Raw genomic sequence first — 21267 nt, forward strand, 5'->3', positions numbered from 1 at the left:
ATGGAATGTCCTTATCAAGTAATGGCCAGATTGTGTGCGGTCCTGGCTCGGCTAGAAAGGGGTATGCAAAAAGCCCTCCCCTCCCATGCTCTTGCTCAAGGACAGTGGCCAATAGCAGTTTCTGTGCTTGAGGTGCTGGCTTCTGCTCCCGGCCACAGAGCAGGACTATGGTCCATTCCTGTCCTCTGTGCCAGCATAATGGCTAGTGCAAAGAGCAGGATGGGGGAGTTGTAGCTGCATGAGGCACCTTCTCTCCAGGACTCCTCTGGCCTGGGACAGGGCTCCTCCTACTCAGGCCTTGTGGCTAAATGTCACACTAGCCCTAAGGGGTAACTTCCTGGAGCCAGCAATTGAGTTATCCAGCAGTCCCTGATTAAAGCTATCCAGATTGATTCAATTAAGGGTGGACGTTGAATTATTTAACACAAGCCATTTGGTTCCTGAGATTCTTCGATCCAGTTAAATGAAGGATCAAATTAACCAGGGACTGAATTAAGTGGGAGGCACCTGAGTGTGTCGGCTTGTGGATGGGCAGATGCAGTCAGACGCCTGGTTATGAGTCTGTGTGTTCCCGAGCGTGTGTGCATCGCACCGTGTGTCGCCGCGGGGAGATAAGGAAAAGCTGCACATGAGGTATAAAAAAGATGATATGAAAAATGGGTTCATGGCAATGTTAAAGGTACAGCAGGAAAAATCAGAGTAAAAAGGCTGAAGCATTAACATCAATGCAGTGTCGCTGCACACCTTGGGCCAGATCCTCAGCCGGAGTAAATTGGAGTCAATGGGGATTTTGCTGATTTACACCACCTGAGGATCTGGCCCTCAGCGGGTGCACAATTTGGGAAGAGGGTGCAAGGACCCTTCTTGCATCCATGCCGGAGCTGGTCAGAATGGAAGTTCTATTGCTCTCCTGAATGCAAGGACAGATCCAGGCTGCTAGCTTACATTCTGCTGGCACTAGGCTTCTCCTGGAGGCTTTGTGCCGATGCACAGTGCCCCCTGCAGCTCCCACTAGGGCAGTGCACCTCTTCACCACCCCCTACAGCAGGCTCCTTTGTACTGGAACACTTCAGCCCTAATGCATCCAGCTACCACTTTGAAAAGAAAATACCACGTGCTAATGGGAACCCTTAACCATGTCATGTCCCGAGGTCTGGTGAGCTTAGCTGCAATCTTAATGATATTACCTGGAAAGACACAAGCATGTGAGGGCATGGCAGGGAAAGGACGGTGCATGCATATAAAGGGGTGGTGTGTGCATTAGAGATGAGCCAGAGCTGCAGAGTTTGGATCTGAACTTCCCCATGGTTTGTGGGTGGGTGTTTGGACCCAGAGGTCTAGTGTGGGCCCATCCACATTGTACAAAAAATCAGATTTATAAGCCTGCACTCATGCTCAGAGACGCACATGTCAGTAACCACCAGATCTACGTGCCCGCAAGCTAACATCGAAACACACGGGGCCCAATTCCCCTCTCGCTGACTCCATCCTAATCAGGAGTGAAGCCCAGGATGTCAATGGAGTTCCACTGGAGCACAAAACCAGCAGAGGAGAGAGGCCTCCTAATGTGTGTAGAAGTTATCAGGCAGGCATACAGCTGTGCAGTTACTGGGGCATGCCTGGTGGCAGAATCATGCGCAAGTGAGTAAGTCAGCACCCAGGATTGCACAGAACGGGCTGGACATTAGCGAAATCCAGCATGCACTCGGTTTAGGTCACAGACTGCACACAAGTCTCAGAAAGACGCATTTCCAAACGGTGCTTTATCCGGAACTGACCTCAGGCTTTTTCCGTTATGGAAACCCATCCATCAGGTAAAACGCTCGCTATGAAACCAAAAGGCAGCCAACGTCCTTCCCCCCAACCCCCATCTCTCATAAACTGCTGCTGGAAAAGTCTGGACTTGGTTCTAGCTGTGGACCCCAGCTGTAGGCCTCTCACTCGCCTCTGATTTCAGCAAGTTCCCCTCTTGCCCCGGACAGGACAGATCCCGTCATTAGTAAAATGGATTATTTTAGGCCCCTATAATCAGAGAAAAGCCCAGGCCTCCAGCAATCGACACTAGCCTTGCCAGTGGGATTTCACCACCCAGGGCTGGACCCTAGAGACATTTTTACACAGCAGGGAGAGGTAACCGATGTGAGAAGGGGATATAATGAGAAACAAGCAGGAGCAGCAGGGGGTTCACACAAACCGGGGCGACTTACATTCCGCTTTGGCACAGATGAGGCAGGCAGTGGTGCAGTTAAAGAAGTTCAGGATCCCAGCTACGGCCACGCTGATGTCGGTGTTGCTGGGGTGGAGGTTCAAGGTGGTGAATCGCTGGAACTGGAACTTGAGGAATTCCTCTGGGGCAACTTTGAAATGAGGGACCTGGAAAAATGAGAAAGAACAGAAGATACCGAAAGAAAGAGAGAAAGGTCAATTGGAGAAGATGCATTTCTCCAGTAAAAAACAGTCAACCCAGTGCCACGTGGGAAGCAGGCGAGAGAAAAGACATCCCAGTAAAACTGCGCAGAATATTCTACTGAATGGAGGAGACAATGGATAGAAGCATAGGCGTCAACTCCATGGGTGCTCCGGGGCTGGAGCACCCATGGGAAAAAAATAGTGGGTGCTCTGCACCTACCAGTGACAGCTGATCGGCGGCGCTCCTGATCAACTGTTTGGCGGCTGCGGGAAGCGCTTGGGGGAGGGCGGAGAGCAGCGAGTGGCGAGGGCTTTGGGAGAGGGGTTTAAGCAGGGGTGGGAAGAGGTGGAGTGAGGGCGGAGCCTCAGAGGAGGGGGTGGAGCAAGAGTGGGAAGAGGCGGAGCGAGGGTGGGACCTCAGGGGAAGGAACGGAGTGGGGGTGGGATCTTGGGGCAGAGCGGGGTGGAGCACACCGGGGTAAAAATTAAAGTCAGTGCTTGTGGATGGAATCTTAAATGTGTTTTTGCTCTTGTGGATCCTGAGAAGGAGAAAGTCACAGCAGCAAGAAGCGTGGCTTGGAGTGATGGGAAGAAATGGACCAGGGAGTCCCCGGCTGAGACCCTTAAAGAACGTCTAGCAGTCAGAGCCTCGCTGAAACCTTTAGGAGAGACCCAAAGAAGAACAAGATGACCCCATGCTGGTGAATCTCGGGAGAAGGAGAAACAGACGCAGCAGTCTAAAGCTTTGCGCTGTTTGATCTGCGGAGAAGTAACAGGCTAATCCAAAGGGATCTGAGCTTCGAGTCCTGATAATATTTCATTTGCCATTCATAAACGGGAGTGGAGGCAGCACTGAGACGCTGCATGCCAGGGAATACGGCCAACGTGAGGCCAAGGAGCCCATGGTGCACATGGAACGGGAGCGATGGGAGACCAGCAAGGATGAGGGTCAGCGGGACAGAGAAGGGATTTGTTTGTTTGTTTTTTAACAGCATGGATTATTGGGAAGAAACAGAACAGAAAAAGGGGAACATCTGGTTCTGCTTCATTAGAGCAGTGTCAAGTCCTCTTTGCTTCCATTAGCGGCACTTCCAGAAGCTATCACCCCACGCCTCTGATCCGTCTCCTCCTGGGGAAGGCTGTTAGTGGGTTGTGATGGCTGCTTTTATTGGAGGCATAAGCTGTTTTGTTAGTAATAGGAAAGTTAAAGAGTAATAAGCTGCTATCTGCCTTGATCTCGCTCCGCAGCCCTCAGCCTGGGCTCCATTAACAGGGAGAGAAGCAGACTGTACGCCACAGGCAGATTCCTTTAACTAATGTAGACGGGACATCTACAGCCTGGGCTTGTTGATCATTCTCTGAAGCCAGATGGAGTCTGAGGCTCGTGGGAATGACGATTAACGAGGCAGAGAGATGCGCAGACAGAGGTGTACACTAGAACCCGCCACAAACGTCTGCAGGGTGCGATCCCCAAAGAGGTGGGCCCAAGTCACAAAGCTGAGGGTTGCTCCAATCCACGGCTTTGGGTCAGCCCAAGACAGAGACAGGAGGTCTAATTCTGGTCTCCTTTCAGGTGGCTTTACGCCAGCGTACCGCCAGTGACTTCAACACGACAGTCTTTAGGTTAAAGCACTGGACTGTGACTCAGGAGATCTATCTGCTCCGCCACAGACGCCTTGTGTCCCCCCTCAGGCAAGTCACTTCACCTCTGCGTGCAACCGCTCCCCATCGGTACAAGAGCACTTCCTTTGCCTGCCTTGTCTGCTTAGACTGGAAGCTTTTCAGGACGGAGGCTGTCTTACTACTGTCCTTAGCACCTGGCACAATGGGGCCCTGATCTTGGCTGAGGCCGCTAGATGCTACTGTAAAACAAATAACGACAAGTCATTCCTGATTCATACCAGTGCAAATGACAGCAGAGAGGATTAGGTTCAATAACCAGACAGATAAGACTGGATCTGAACTTCTGAGAACCCCAGTTTTGATTCAGGACCACCTCTAAAAAGAGGAAGAGAATTGCTTAGGGTGGAACATGGGGAGTCTGACTAGAAACAACTGGCTGAGATCAGAGAGGCACAGAGTTCAGATGAATATCAGGAAAAACACTGATAATCTGTTACGGCAGATTGGTCTTTGCCTGGGAAGTGGCGGATGCTTGAGGCAGTTAACCCTGCAATGGATCAAACAATTAGAAAAGGTACTTGGGGGGACAATCCTGCGGTAGCTGAGGGAATTGGGTCTAGCAGATCTCATCCAGCTCTAATGCCTCTGATTCTAGGGAAATAAAGCAATGCAATTCATTTGCGAATACAAGCTATTTACCGTGTTCCATTTCAGACGCTCCTACGCTGTGGAGGCACCAGAGACAGAGTCCAGTAAATGGCTGAGAGATGTTATCAGGCTATGAAGGGATGAACTGTAAGAAGAGAACTCAATTTCTTTTCCCCGGAGCAGATGGATCAGTGTACGCCGGCAGTTGAGGGTTTATAAAATATTAAATCAGAGACATAATCTGGGTGTAGATTAAAAAGGGTTGTATTGAAGAAACATCGCCAAACAGAAAGGGAGTGTAATCTTCCAGGAGAGTCGTGCACAAACTAGTGACTGCTGGGAGCGTCTGTGCTGAGTCATGCTGGCCAAGCAGGTGCTGGCTTTTGCGACTGTAGCTGACGAGGCAGTTCAGGGCTTTTGCTAGAGAAGCTGGAGGAATGGGTAGTGCCGGAGAAAGTGGGAGATGGGGTGAGACTGGCGGAGAAGCAGAAGGAGATGTGATATGAGAGAGGAGGAAGAACAAGGAGTTAAGAGAAGGGAACAGGACAGATGGGACCCATGCCCTGAATTATAAGTTCAGGTACACCTTGCTGCAGCCCACAGATGGTTAGAGGAAGGTGGGCCTAGTGAATAAGGCACTGGACTGGAACTCAGGAGATCTGGATTCAAGTGTCAGCTCTGCCACAGACATCACAGGGCTCCCTGGGACAAGTCGCTTCACCTGTCCCGTGTCTCAATTCCCCAGGGGTAAAATGCCGATAACAGCCCTTCCCTGCCTCGCAGGGGTGTGGCGAGGATCGAGTCCACTCGTGATGGTGAGGTGCTCAGATACTAGGGTGATGCAAGGCTGTGTACGTGCCCCGCTGGGCAGAAAGAAACGGACATAGCAGTAGTTGGACCCACATTGGGGTCTGTGTGTGCATGGCGGGGCGACGGACGGGAAAGCAGCAAGAGGTCTTCCTAGGACTGGCGGAAGAAAAGCAGCAGCCAGACCCTGGAGAGGAAGAAGAAGGAGAGCCACAGCGAGGAGAAGCTGGAAGCAGAAATGGGTGGAGGAACAGCAGGAAGACCTTGGCTGACCTCTGTGGGGAAAGAGAGTGACCGAAAAGCAGAAGACGCCAGCTGGGACCCTGTGAAGGAGAAAGTGACTCAGCAGCAGGACATCTTCCCTGCTGGTTCTGCAGAGGAGGCTCCCGCGGCTCTAAGGCAGAAAGTCTAATGGGATCGGAACTAGGGAGGCGAATAATCATCTCATTTGCGGTTAATAAATCAGAGGGGAGATGCTGCATTCGTAGGGCATTCAGGTAACATTCAGCAGAGACAGCAAAGTACCCACTCCATCCAGAGCCTGACAGAGAGGGTGGGGGGTAGAACTCTGCCTGAGGGTCTCCAGCAAAGCCTACACTGCCCTGAGTCTTATGTGTTAGGAAGAGAATTTGCAGTGGACACGAGATTGTGCTAGAGTGGGAAAAAGAGGCCAGGGGAACTATTCTGCACCCCTTCGCCCCCCAAAAGTGGGCTTCCTCCCTGTCCCAGACAGACTGAATTTTATGCCTCTCCAGTACGACCTAGCAGCCCAATGCCCTGTGGACATGCAATGCCACCATCGGGCTACGGGGGCCCTGCAAGGCAGCTCAGTCAGCCTCTCAGACAGCCTCGAGATATTCCCACCCATGGGATTTCACTCACCTCTTTCTCCCCGCAGATATTGCTGATAATAGAGCTTGAGGCCGGACTCGACGAAGGTCCCAGGACGGCTACCACCCCTTTCGGAAGAATCTGGCACACTGGGATCACCACGGAGAATTAGAAAGCAGGAGAGGAAACGTGTTAATCAATAGGGGGTTATCCCAGATTCTCAGTAAGTACCAATGCCTACTGTATCTTCTTCCCCATCCACAGGGGCTGAGTATAAATTCATCCATGCCCCCACACTATACAGAACCCACTGCCTTTGTACCCAGAACTTCATGGAGTCATTGCCACCCTGTTCCTCGTAGTTCCTAAGGGGTCAAGTTCCTGACCCACAGCACATCTCCTGTTCCCTGGAGTGCCACAGTCCCACTGCCCTATACGCCAGACCATGCAGCATCCCAAACCTTGTGAAATCCCCACCACCCAAAGCCCATATCACCACCATGTGTCTCCTGTCCAGAGCTCACAGCAAACCCTCCACCCCAATCCCATGGAACCCCCCTCAATAACCCCGCTTTCCAGTTATCCCACCACACTCTCCTCCAACCCCAGCCAGAGCCTCATCCCTTTGCCCCACAACCAGGACATTTCTCTTTTCAGACCAGACCCCCATTGCTGCAGGACATCTTTCATTGAAGTTTATGGAAGATACTAAAAGGAGGACATTACCCTGGTTAAAGCAACATCGGCAGAAGCCAAACAGGCACAAATTTGCTAGCTCATCCTCTGAAGAACTGAACAATAATATGAATTAAATTATTGTACTTGGTTTGTTTTTACTATATGTTCTGCTCAGTGGCAGTGAGCACTCTGGATCCATGCCACCAGTTTGATAGAACATTAACAAGACCCTGAAAAACTCAGAAAGCTGAATTCTCTTCCCCTAAGCCTCCTCCTGGGTTAAACAGGAACCTTTTGTGCTTTCAGTCGTAGCATGACTGAGCTGGATAGGGTTCCAAAGACCGTCCAATTGGTGTCACCTCCATGGTGGAATTCAAACCCTACCAACCCATCGAGGGCTGTTCCTCTGGAGTAATTTGTATGAGTGAAGCCTCCATAGACTGAAACCAGCAGCTTTGTCATTTCTAAGCTCCAAAGACCCCTTGAAGGATATTCTGAATTTAATGTGGGTGAGCAGTTGTTCTGAAAGATATCACAGGCCCAGGCTAACTGAAAAACTGTGGTTGATTGAATACCACCACTCTCCCACCTCTTCCCCAACCAGACCAAAGAAGCCCTGTGAACAAATACAAAGTTGTATTTGCTCCACTAGCGCAAATGTGAGTTTCTTCCAAGGAAAGAGGATACCAGTTGGTTCACCAGACTCATTTGCCTTCCCTACAGGATCATCTTGTCAACGTTTTCAGAACCAAATATTTGTGAACTTCCCGATTAAAAAAAAACAGGTCACGCATCTAAGTTGTGGTCTCTTAGATATCAAGTGGCTTGTCTGTCTTGGGGTATGATTCTTTCATCACAGTTGTGAAATTTAGTCAAGATTCAGTGGCTGGAAATTGAAGCTAGAAATATTCAACGTGGCGCAATGTTGTTTTCTTTTAAACAGTGAGGGTAATTAATCATTGGCACTGCCTTGCCAAGGGATACAGTGTATTCTCCCTTAAAGTCTTTAAATCCAGATTGGATGTCTTCCAAAAGAAGATACGCTCTCATTCGACAAGCTATTGGACTCAATGCAGGAATCAGTAGGTGAATGTTATGCAGGAGGTCAGACTAGATGATCATAATGGTCCCTTCCAGTTTTAAAATCTACAAAGTAGATAATTTAGTGGTTAGAGAAGGAAGCGGGGAGCCAGGACTCCTGGGTTCTACGCTAAGCCCTGCTGATGAATTGGTCACATATCAAAACTAGACATCACTGCACTGACAGCAGCAGTTGTTTGCCAGTGCAGAACAACTCTATGTAGATTGAAGTCAGGAAATGAAGAACATTTCAATGAACCTGCAGTAAGGATTAGTTAGGACATGGGGCAATGCCTGTATTGGAATTTGGCTCCCTACTTTTATGAAACAGTGAAAGTGGCTAGGATGTCAGTTCTAGGAGTCATTTAATTCTTTCCCTCTCCAAACCATAGTGCCCCTAACACCACAAAAGTTCAGTCTGCTCCCTAATAAATTGCCAATCTCCTTCCTGCGGCTCCTTAGAAGTTCCTCTAAGGACTCCGTCCATGTACTGGTCTGGTCTGTCCGTGCTTGGGTTGTAAGAACTGAAAGTGGTATGACTGCAGGCTTCCTTATATGTCACTTATTGGTTGATGCAACAACATTGCTCCTCCCAGGTTTGTGTTTGTTTCCTTTTGGAGAAGGTACATAAAAAAACCGACTCTGAATTGTCTGTACTCCATTGAGTCAATTCTTAACCTCACAATCATTTGTTAAGCTGGGCACAAGCAAACATTTCACACTTTAACATAATCAAATGTAAACGTATGCATCTAGGAACAAAGAATGCAAGCCATACTTATATGATGGGAAACAGGGATTGTGAAAAAGATTTGGGGGTCCTGGTGAATAACCAGCTGAACAGGAGCTACCAGTGCGACACTGTGGCCAATGGTCTAATGTGATCCTTGGATGTATAAACAGGAGACTATCGAATAGGAGAAGAGAGGTGATATTACCTCTGTCTTTGACACTGGTGTGACCACTGCTGGAATACTGTCTCCAGTTCTGGAGTCCACCGTTCAAGAAGAATGTTGATAAATTGGAGAAGATTCAGAGAAGAGCCATGAGAATGATTAAAGGATTGGACCACACGCTTTATTGTGATAGACTCAATCTATTTAGCTTAACAAAGAGTTGGGTAAGGTGTGACTTGATCACAGTTGATAAGTACCTCCATGGGGAACAAAAATCTGATAATAAAGGACTCTTCAGTCTAGCAGAAAAGCTATAAGAAGATCCAATGGCTGGAACTTAAAGCTGGAGAAATTCAGGCTAGAAATTAGATGCACATTTTTACCTGTAAGGGTAATTACCATTGGAACAAGTAACCAAGGGTAATGGTGGATTTTCTATCACTGGACATTTAAAATCAAGGTTGGATATTTTTCTAAAAAAAAAAAAATTGCTCTAGTTCAAACAGGAAATTAATTCAGAAAAGTCCAGATGATCTGTGTTATACAGGAGGTCAGACTAGATGATCACAGTGATCCAATCTCGCCTCAGGATCCATGTCTGTGAGTTCAGGCAAGTCACGTTACCTCTCTGTTCATCTGTAAAATAGGGATGATGCTTACTCTAACAAGGAGATTATAGGATTTGCTTAACTCATGTTTGTAAAGAGCTCTGAGTTCCTTGGGTGAAAAAAACCCTTGTGCATTGCAAAGTCAGTCAGGACATCATCCCAGCCTCCCTGAAATTTACATCCTAAAAATGAAAAATTAGATCGCTCCTAAAAAGTTCAATCCTAAAATTGGCAAAAAAAAAAAAAAAAAAAAAAAAAAAAAAAAAAAAACACACATCCACACCTTAGAAAACCAGGATAAAATAATACCAGGTGAACTGGGGAAATTTAATCATACCATCATCCTTCTCTTGGTTTTAAAAAAATGGTGTCAATCTAGCACTGGTAAAACATGGCAAATGAATACCACTGAAAGCCTCGGTCCGCAATACAACACAAGAAAGTACTGTACAAGCTTCCCACATACCTCTCCTTCTATTTGCCTCTATGTTGATTTGAATGAACCACCTGTAAACCAGCAACTCAATGGCTGGCCATTCTGCTGCAAAATACCAGGATGTAATGGAGGGTTGTTGGTTTTTGACCAGAGGAAAGTGACTGAGAGCAATCAAATTCATTTCATGTGGGACACCAAACATCCAGTAGGTGGGCACAAATGACCTGGACTGGGTTTGTGCAGACAGCCTGGAGATGAAAGGCTCAATTTTCAACCACCAAGTCCGCCGGTCCCCAGGATGCATAGTAAGGTTTCTAAGTTCTTATAGGAAGTGTAAATGCCATGCAAACATCTCCTCTTGGTTTTGTTCTCTCAGTTCAGTCTAGTGTACCCACTACTGGATGTTTTTCTCCAGCAACTTCACACGGATCTGGCACTTGCTTCTGTGTGCTTAGAAATTTGCAGACACTTATACCTCTTGAATAGCCCTTTTTGAATAAGAATATTAGCAATTTGCAAACTGTGCATTCTGTTTTAGAAACATTCATCAGTCCCTGGTGACAGCTGGGACCGTTCAGCTATTCTGCAGAGTATCAGGCGTCTGCCAGCATCTAGGAAGAAGATGTGGGCTCCCTCTCCTATTTGTGTGCCTTTGAATAAGTCAAAAGTCCTAGGGGGGATTTTTGTCATGCATGCAGGAGAAAGTTTGGCGTGCCCTTTCCCTTTGTCTCTCAGGTAGCCAAGAACAAAGAGACTGGGAGAATAGGTTAAGTAGTCATAGCAACTGAGTTGCAACGATTGTCAGAGGAAGAACAGGCAGCTTATCACTCTCAGGGTGAAACATACTACAGAATTAGAGAAAAAACACTGCAACAAAGTGGAGATGCCTGAGGCCGAGGATTAGACCATGTAAGGAGAGCGCCTCTTGTAACCCAAACAGTCTTCCTATCTCAGGGTACTTTATCCATAAAGACAAACTGCAGCAGGTAGCTCATGTCTGGACTCCTAAGTCTACTACATACACCGGTCTATGTGTGCTCAGAGACCAGCCCAATTGAGGATGCAGAATTGTCCACATAATGCCACATTCATCCCTGGTGTAACTGGACTGACGAAAATGGACCCAGAGAACCATAGATGCTAGCACAGTCACTGGCATAGAAGACCTGGAACTTCAATTGATGGATATTGTTTAGACACTAGACTCTCCAGGCCAGATTCTCAGCTGGTATGAATTGCTATAAGTCTGCTGACAGTCCAAGATCTGGACCAATCTTCACCTGTGTTACCGGTGCTATGCCCCCGCCCCCAGCTTTGGAACAGTCTCTTGGAGGAAACCCTTCGATGTGCCAGGTCCCCAAGGAGTCCCACTCTTCCTTCAGGATAAGCCTCACTGCCTCCAGAGACTGAACCTCTGGGGCTTCAGCCCTCCTGCTTCATGCCATCAGACTGCTCAGCCTGTCCTGCTTAAAGACTTGTACACTCTCCAGGACTAATGCACCTCCCCCAATACTTGCAGTGACACTCAAACAGTGGTTCTCAAAATAATAGGGTTTAATAATCAAGTGGAACTCAGCACTGGATGTCTGTAGGTTAACACAGAGACATAAAAGTTCAAGTACTGTCCATTCTGGTCAGCCCAGAGCAATTCACCAGCGAACTCCATTTTCAGGCTCTCTCTCCCCCTGACTTTCTTCTTTAGTCAGTTTCCAGATGAGAGAGCTCCCAGCTTCTTCCAGAAGCCAACTCTCATACTCCTACCTCACACCTTTCAGTCCTTTGCTCTCGAGCTGGGATCTCTGCTTCGCTTCCTTGCTAACTTTTGGCCACTCCAGGCTTCTAGGTTGGCCTCTTTGGAGACAGCATGGCAGGAAAGCAAGGACCACAGGCTTAGCCGAGGGATTTCTTAACCACACACACCTAACTCTTCAAGCACTCAAGAGTTAAAGATCTTGGAAACAAAGCTGAAGTCCTGAGAGGCCCCTTCACCTGAGCTGATCTCACCACTTTGTGTGAGTCCAAGGTTTGCAAGAGGTTCAGGCAAGGCGGAGTCCCTCCCTCACAGAGCAGCACCCAGTTCTTAGCCAGACCTCTGTCTCTCCTCTGTGTGCTTCACTGGGATGCTCCAGCCCCCCTCCCCCAGTCATGCTGGCCCCACCTGCAGGCCCAAGTGTAGAAAAAACATTGTTCCACAGGAGTAAACCGGGGTGGAGAGTCATTCAAAGTTGATGGCCCCAGATTCCCACCTTGATGGCTTCCCTGTGATAGTCCTTCAACTAAGTGTCAATCCCTTTTCCCAGGTAAGGCACCTATCTGGAATGCATTTCCAGAGGCGTAGTGAGCGCCCTCCGTACCCTCCGACCGGAGGGGGCCCCGCAAGGAAGGGGGCCCCTAAAAGTGGCAAAATAAATACCGCATTCCAGTTTCTGCATTGTAAGGGGCCCCGCCCGGACATATGTTCGGAGGGGGCCACCGTTCGGAGGGGGCCACGTTCTTTGTTGCTACGGCCCTGTGCATTTCAATAGGTTGCCCTCAGGCAAGTTTAGATATGCATTCAATGCACACTGCACAATATCATTTGATACAGACCTATCTCACTCTGTGACACAGGTGTTTATGTGCTTTCCTGAATCAGGCCCTAATGAATCAGGACCTTTATACGAAAGCTAGGAAATGAGCATGGGTGTGCATGTTCAGACAACTGCAAGAGACATTTTAAATGAGCAAGGAACGATTTCTGTAAATAAAAAACCTAACAGAGTTCAGATTAGATACATATAGCTAATTAATAAAGATGGTGGCTTTCATTTCTAAGGATCTCCAAGCACTTTGTATATTCATACATAAACTCTGCCTCTATAGAAAACACTTCATGCATCAGTAAGTGCATCCACCTCAGGTGAAGACCGTTGCAGCTATTAGGCAACACATAGCAACCCTTCACAACAATTTGGGACAGGAAGCAAAGAAGAATCTTGAATCCAAATGAAACTACACAAGGGGGTTACAAATGCAATTACCTCAGCCGGAATTTGGCAGGGGTCTAACATCTGAGCTCTTGTGAAAAGCATTGTGGGATCTTTACTGACCACGAATGGCTAAGCCTTGTTTCTCTTCTGAAAGACGACACTTCCAGCAATGCAATGACCTCAATGGAATACTAGGGCGCTAACTCCGAGTGAGACCACCACTTACTGAAATTGCCAACACTATTTCCTGCAGCATGCTACGTATTCCCATATCTTATTACTGACCTGGCCCAGCCCTGCTTAGCTTGTGAAATCTGATGGGTTCACAGCACAATATGGCATGGCTACGACTATGGAAGCATCAGCTAAGCACATAGAAATATTATTTTCGTGTGTACATTAAAGCCAGAAATCCCCCAGTTGGTCATGGTAGTGGCTGAACAGCCTCTAGGTGTTTGGATTAGCAGAAGGAAGGTTCATAGAAGATGCGTTAGATCACAGGAGACAGATTGATCAGTAGAAAAACAGTCCCTTCCTGGACCTCAAGAGAAGGTGGTTTAGATAAAGATGTGATTAAACAGCCCATTTTGGATCTCTGTAGAGAGATTTGAAAAGTCAAACACACTGAGAAAAGCAGGCTTTGCCTGTAATGACAAAACTGCCCCATCCATAACCCTTTTACTGCAGGCTTACTTCAAACCATAGTCATTTACAGATGCTTTCCTTACAAGAACAAGTTGATACATTTGCTTCCCTTTAGATATAAAGGGAGAGTGGCAAACCATGCATGAATTTGATTAAGACCTGTTCATTTTCTGTCCGTTCTAGGAATGGCATATTTGTAGCCACATGCATTAAAATACCTCACTCAACCTAAAAAAAAAGAAGAAGAAGAAAAATAGTGTTAAAATAAAATGTAAAGAAACCCACAAAAGCCTTTCTTCTCGCAAACTGTTAATCACCTGTGATACAAAATGTCATTTTTCGGCTGCAATAGCAACATTCCTAGAATCAGTCAGCTACATATGTTAGCTGTGATGTTTTGGAGCAATTCAAAAAGCGTGAAATTTGAGAACAATATTAAAGAGGTGTACAAAATTTTTGCTGTGATCGGTTAAAACATCTAAGCTACTTTTATTAATACTAAATGCAATGACAGCATTAGCATCATGTTAAAGCTGAGAAGTCAGGTATTCAAAAAGCCAGGCAATCCTTAACTCTAAAGGGCATGGTTCTCTTCTAACATTCATGCAAATCATGAATAACTTTATTGACATTCATCCCAGAGGTGTGCAGGAACCGGATTTTCTGTTTTGCGGGAAATTCCACAATTTTAAAAATGTTTTTTTTAATTCTGAAACAGAACAAAAACAAAAAAAAATTGAAATTTCCTGAGAAACAAAATTCTGAACAACAATCATTTGGGGTTAAATGAAATAAAACTGAAACATATTGTTCTGATTTCACTTTTTTCTTTTATATTACACTATATGGTTCAGAATTTTTAAAAAAATGAAAAGACAAGTCATTGCAAAATAGGAATTCAAAGCATTTTTCTCTGAAAAGGCTGAAATGGAACATTGTCACCTCATCAGGATGCTCCATTCTGGCTTTTTGTTCCAAAATGAAACGTTGTCAAAATCGACATGTTTCCGCAAAACATTTCACTTTTGGCGAACTGGCATTTCCAACAGAAAAATGTCCCAGTCAGAAAACTTTCAGCCAGCTCTTATTAAATGTACACTGGTGTAAGGGAGAGGGGAATCGGCTGCAAGATTTTTACCACGTTAAATCTGGCCACCTTGCAAACCCTGCCCGTTTTCTGGCAGAGGTTAAACAACACAAATAGCGATACACAGAGGAGGTTTGGGTTAAAGAAAAGGGGAACAGAAAATGCTACCATGTAATTCAAAGACGTGACACAGTAAGTGCGCAAAACAAACCATCAAGGGAAACAATGCGCCGTTCTCATTTCCTCTCCTACTAAGGGCTACTGGAAGGACATGGGCTGTATTCTGGTGTGGGACACACTTCCCAAGGAGTGCAAATGGGAAACGGACCCTGGTAACGCCCACACAGCCAGGGCTGTTTGCTCAGTGCTCCTCTTCTCTCTGCCCACTATGAAGCAGGTTAGGAAGCCCTCCCATGACTGATGCTCTACTTACTAGCTCTGCCTTGGGATGGGGGGAATAAAACAGAATGAGCATGGCACTAATCCGACATGAGGACCAGAAAGGATTACATGCGGGATCCTAAAGTGATCAACAGGCAGAGGCAGAGGATTAATGCTTTAAACAGTCTCTGAGATGCCATATGTGAGGCCGGGTCTATGCTTAAAAATCAGATTGACCTAGCTATGTTGCCCAGGTCTGTGAAAAATGTCACACTCTGAGTACTGTACTTAGGTTGACCTAACCCCCGAGTGTGGATGTGACTAGGTCAACAGAAGAATTCTTCCATGCACCTTGAGGGGGTGGATTAACTGCATAGATGGAAAAAGCCCTTCTGTGGATGTAGGAAGCGTCTATGACACTACAGCAATGCTGCTGCAGCGCCTTAGCTGTGCCACTGTAGCAGCTATAATGTAAGCATGCCCTGAAGTTTTTAGCCTACCTGTCTCATGGGTGATGGGCTCAGATGTATCGATGGAAATGCAAGTATTTCCTGACCTGTATGGTATTTACCCAATGCAGAGAAACGGCTGCATGAACATCATAGATGCCTGTTTGGGGAATCAAAGAGCAGATGCTTGACGTCACACCTGCAGTGATGAGCATCAGAACTCCCATTGAACCATATGGCGATGGAGGGGTCTCCATACCATGCAGGAATCAAGGCCGAAGGTTATGAAAAGTAGTTACTGAAGATGTCCAGCCAATGCCCACTTTTAACATCCTACATCTCACCCTTAAGGGAAAGCCCTACAGAACTAAACAGAGATGAAACCAATAGGGTTCTATAGTCATTGAATAGGGTTGCATAGAAATTGCTCTAAAAACCTACATCATTTAACGTTTGCAGTGTTGTTGTAGCCATGTGGGTCCCAGGATACTAGAGAGACAAGGTGGGTGAGAATATCTTTTATTGGATCAACTTCTGCTGGTGAAAGAGACAAACTTTTGAGCTGACAAAGATCTGAAGCAGAGCTCTGCGTAGCTCGAAAACTTGTCTCTCTCACCAACAGAAGTTGGTCTAATAAAAGATATTACCTCACCCATCTTGTGTCTCTACATAATTTCACATATCTTCTATGGGCTTTTAAAACCAGCTGGTAGAGGAGAATTACAGTCTTGCTATACTATGCTAGAAAAGAGAAGACTGGGAGAAGGGTGTGGGAGGGAAGGTTGTTTTATAACGAGGACGGTGATCAATTCTTCTCCATGTCCACTGAGAGTTGGACATAAAGTAATTGGCTTAGTTTGCAGCAAGGGAGATTTAGGTTAGATATTAGGAAAATCTGTCTAGCTCTAAGGATAATTAAGCACTGTACAGGTTACCTAGGGAGGTTGTGGCATCCCCATCATTGGAGGTTTTTAAGAACAGTTAGACAAACACCTGTCAGGGATGGTTTAGGTATACATAATTCTGCCTCATTGTTGAGGTCTGCACTAGACTAGATGACTTCTTGATGTCTCTTCCAGCCATGCATGTTTCTGTAAGGGGCAGTCATATAGGTTTGGGGAATTTTGGCAGGGCTGGGAGGAGATGGGAGGAATACAACTAACCAAAGGACTTAGGTGACATCTGACTTATTAACACTCTTCAGTGTTAAAAAATAAATAAAAATAAAGCCAGCTTTTAAGTCATGGATGTGGATGTGAAAAGCTGGTATCTAAAGCCACAAACCTTAAGGGCACATGTAGACTACAGATTAATCTATATTAGGGAAACTGATAGCAATATAGGGCGTAAATTTCCTCTAGGAAAACAGCTCAAGAGTTTTAACAGACAACATACCATAGTCTAAAAACATTACTTAGCACCTAGTGTAAACAAATACATTGGTGTCTTAAGATACTGGAGCAGCTACCCTGTTTGTCTTTGCTGACACCAAGCACTAAGTGGAGTTTAAGAATATGTCAGTTGAGAAATGTTAGCTAACACGTTGTAAAACCCTATTTCTTTTCCAAGCCTAGACATGCTTTAAGTAGATTACGTCTACACTTAAAATGCTACAGCGGCACAGCTTCAGTGTAACTGCTCATTACAGCCACCCATCGCTGTAGTGAATCCACCCTCCCGAGAGGCTGTAGTTAGGTCCATCCACCTAGAACTGCAGTGGGGAGCTAGGTGGGCTTAACTACGTCCTTTTCACCCTCCTGAGCAACGTAGCTGGGTCGATCTAATTTTCTAGTGTAGATCTGCCGTTAGACAGCTCTGCAGTGGAAATTTTGTACTCGTGTGAATTTCAGGCTACGTCTACACTAGAGCCTATGTTAGCATCACATACGTCGCTCAGGGGTGTGAATAAACTGCCACTCTGAGCAACGTAAGTCACACCGACATAAGTGCTCTTGTGCGCAGCACTATGTCCCGGCACAGCTTCTTCGGTTCACGGAGGTGGTTTTATTATGCCGACGGGAGAGGTCTCTCCCATCGGCATAGAGCGTCTTTACCAGACATGCTGCAGCGGTACCACTGCAGTGCAGTATGTGTAGACATACCCTCATATATGTAGCAATGTGGCCAGCCATTAAACTTTAGCAGCATGATGATGTGGTGTCTGAGAAAAGGGTAATACCCCTTTAAATAGCTTGTGAGCACCACTAGAGGGCACACAAACTTTTAAAAAGGAAGACTACCCTGTTCCTATACTCTACTTCACTTGGGGAGCTGTGACAAACCTGTGCCTTTAAGATACTATCAAAGCTAGAGAGCCATTCAGTGTCTGAATATGGGGTTTTGATCTTTCCAGTGCTCGTGACAGAGTAGCGCTTACTACAGTGAGCGGCTCCACTGGATTATAATGAGACTATTCGCCAATGTGGGCATCACATGCAGTAGGAAACTTCTGCAGATCCCACCTACTGGACACCTACAATGCCGTTGTAGAGAGAGGCACTTGGAGACACAGAGGCAAAGAAAGGAATGGTGACATTGCGATGTACATACTGGTTTCGGCTGTCTCATATTCGCTGTCTCTCAGCAGCTCAAAAATGTCCACCTCCACTTTGGCTTTCCCCGCTCGCTCTGGTGCACGGTTAATACGATTCTTCGCTAGAGTAATGGACAGCCTCTCCCCTCTGCTGCACTCCATCGGGTCATCCAAAATGGCGGCTAGGAAACAAGGCGAAAGGTCAGCAACTCAGAAACGGAAATCGGTACAGAGCAGAACCTAACCATTCCACTGTAGCGGGCAGCATGGCAGAAAGCGAAGAGCCCGACTGTCCTGGCAAATTTTACTGGCCAGTTTGCAAAGCTGGTTTTCAATACCTGTATGAGCGCATGAACCAGCTAGATAATTATATCAATAAATAAGGCCCCGATCTTGCAGCTGGATCCGGGCAAACTGAAACCTGCGCCCAGGCACAGTCCCGCTAAAGTCTTGTGTTATCATCAGGCCCTGGGTAGGCATATGGTGATCTACGCGCATTTCCGCTAAGCTCTGTTTGTTTTACCATCACCTCACCCACCCTCTCCGTCTGTTTCGTCCGGTCTCACACGTACATTGTGAGCTCTCCGAAGCTGAGCTTTGTTACTTGTCTGTGCAGCGCCTAGCACAGTAGGACCCTCATCCTTGATTGAGAGTCCTAAGTGCCACCCTAGTACAAAGCATACAGTAGCGTGTTGTATACTTGGCTCCATGGACAGATCCAAGATTTGTATGAATGACCAGAACAATTATGATTTACTGCGATTTATGACTCTCTCTCACACACACACACACACACAATGGTCTTTGTTCATTCATTTAACAAAGTCTCTGTGCTGCGCTAACACCAGCAAATCAGCTCTCACAGTCTGGATATTTCCGGAAGCGAGTGGGCCCGGGTGGGAGTGATGGGAGAAATATTTTTCAACAGAAGGCACTTGATTCTTGATCTTATCTCCTGGGCCCAAATTTGCTGTCCATCAAGGCGCCGTGTAAAACCATCTGCCTATTCAAATCCGTCCTACGCGGGGGGAGATATCATCATGCACTTTTTGTTTGTTTGTTTCTAGAAGGTAAAAATAGATTGGAGTTTAGTGGCATTAATCTAAATACTTCACAGTGTGTTAGTAAAATTTCTGCAGTATGGTTTGCTGAGTCTTGTTAATAACAGAGCTTGTTGCAGGGCTTAGCTATTAAATCTTAGCTGGGGAGAGAGCATTTTTTTTTGGTGTGTGAATACAAATGGGCCCGATGCTTATCTCCCTCACACTGGTTTTACAACAGCATCACAGCCACCAAAACAGAGTTATGTGGGTGTAAATATCTCTCTCTCTCTCACACACACTCACACACACAAAATACTAGCTACAGCAATTGGGGGCCTCGTTAAAGCTTTGAAATGCATCACTTTGCTGCAGAAGCTTTTTTTTTTGGAGAAAGAACTGACAGATGAAATAAAGCAAATTGGCTGTAACCTGAAGCACAGTGCTGCTCTAACAGCGGAGGGGGAAAACCAGAGAATATACACGCAGAAGGCATATGGGAAGTTAAAGGAGGATGTTGGCTAGGGCCAGCGGTTTTCAACCTGTGGTCTGCAGATCCCTGGAGGTCCATGTCTAGGATTTCTAAAGGGGTCCGCACCTCCGTTCAAGAATTTTTAGGGGTCCGCAAATGAAAAAAAGGTTGAAAACCACTGGGCTGGGCAAAAAGAGTAACTCCCAGCTGGGACCAAAAGATCCCAAAGACATCCCAAGGAGTTGCCATTTGAGCCAGGTGATGGCATTTCTGTCATAGGAACTGTAATGCTGGATCGGACCCGTGGTCCATCTAGCCCACTATTCTGTCTGCAGTGGTCTACACCAACTGCTTCAAGGGAAGGTGCAAAAATCATGTGGTGGGCAGTTATGGAATAACCTGCCCCCAGGGAAAGTTTCCTCCTGATGCCCTATTAGCCAGATGTTTCAGGCTGAGAGGCCTGAGGGGCTGAGAACTAGACATGATTCTGGGATAAGCACATAAGGATCACATTATGGTTGCCTTGGGCGTAGAGAGACCCATGCAGGAAGTAGCTGCTTGCACTGAGCATTTTTTATACAGGGTTTTGCATACACAGCTTTTGAGCTCCTCTTCATGCAATTCAATCTATGGAAGACACAATGCCGGCACTCCTGTGTTCCTCAGCTGTACCCCATCCCACCTAGCCCTCACAGCCACAACCTGCTGGACCTATACCGCTGTAACCCCGGTTCATTCCAAAGGCTTGGAGACCCAAGGAAACGTTTAGACCAACCTGGCCTATGCTGAGAGTTTATAAGGAAACCCCAACCGGGCCACTGGGATTTGGGGTTTCATTTCACACAGCTCCAGCTTCAGGACATGCAAGCCACCTTCTTCCCCTCCATTCAGGGATAATTCGCATGAGAATTCTCCCCACAGAGACGCATGCGGAACTTCCACTGGAGTGAAAGGAGAGGCCCGCCCATGGACGGAGAGCAGTTACTCAGGTGTCTCCCCAGCTCAGTGCGAGAGCCCCAGAACGCCAGCCAATGCTGCACCGGGTAAGCTGGTGAGAAATAAACGAATAAATAAATAAATAATGTTCGCAGCTATCTGGTCGCCGCTAATGAGAAACGCTCCAATCTGGCACATTTCACCTGCAGCGAAAGCTTGTTGTGATTTTAAAACAAGCAAAGCGGCCGCATCGTCGGGGCTATTAAGGATGTGTTTCTGGAGCGTTTGGGCAGCTGACAAGCAGAATCATCTTTGCACTACAAGGTTTTCTCCCCCCCCCCACTCCTTCCACTTCCCCTCCCGTCTGGCGTTTACTATAAAACAACTTGTCGTGCTCAAGTGTCGGCTTGGCAGCTGGGCTTCTATATGACACGGGCTAGTGGAAGACAGGTCAGACTTTGCAATGGCAGCTGTAAAGCCGTCAGTCATTTGGGGCCAGCACTTAGCTTAAGGTACAAGGAGCAGAGTATAAAAGAGACGTGACGTTGAGATTTCCAGTCAGTTCCATTTGTTTATTTTTTTAGGTCACCCAAGAAATTTGCCTGGCCGTGTTATAGTTTGTACCAGGAATGCATGCGAAAGAGAGAGAACATTACAGAGACTGGTTAGAAATTAAATCAGTTCATTGAGTATGTTAGGCCCAAAAACATGGAGTATAGAACAGGTTGTTTGGCCAGCT

At 46.6% G+C, this 21267-nt stretch overlaps 1 protein-coding gene across 1 annotated transcript in view; it reads right to left on the bottom strand.

The window, feature by feature from the left end:
* Positions 1-21267, bottom strand: part of GRIK4 (glutamate ionotropic receptor kainate type subunit 4) — a 179217-nt gene that overhangs the window by 97248 nt on the left and 60702 nt on the right. The window contains exons 2-4 of the mRNA XM_029912896.1: positions 18098-18262; positions 6370-6467; positions 2208-2373 (exon numbers count right to left, since the gene is read on the bottom strand). Coding sequence (XP_029768756.1) covers positions 2208-2373; positions 6370-6467; positions 18098-18262 — 429 coding nt within the window. The remainder of the gene's footprint in view (positions 1-2207; positions 2374-6369; positions 6468-18097; positions 18263-21267) is intronic.

This window comes from Terrapene carolina, unplaced genomic scaffold (genome assembly GCF_002925995.2).
Source record: "Terrapene carolina triunguis isolate 2854851 unplaced genomic scaffold, T_m_triunguis-2.0 Scaffold374, whole genome shotgun sequence".
Taxonomy (NCBI): Eukaryota; Metazoa; Chordata; order Testudines; family Emydidae; genus Terrapene; species Terrapene triunguis.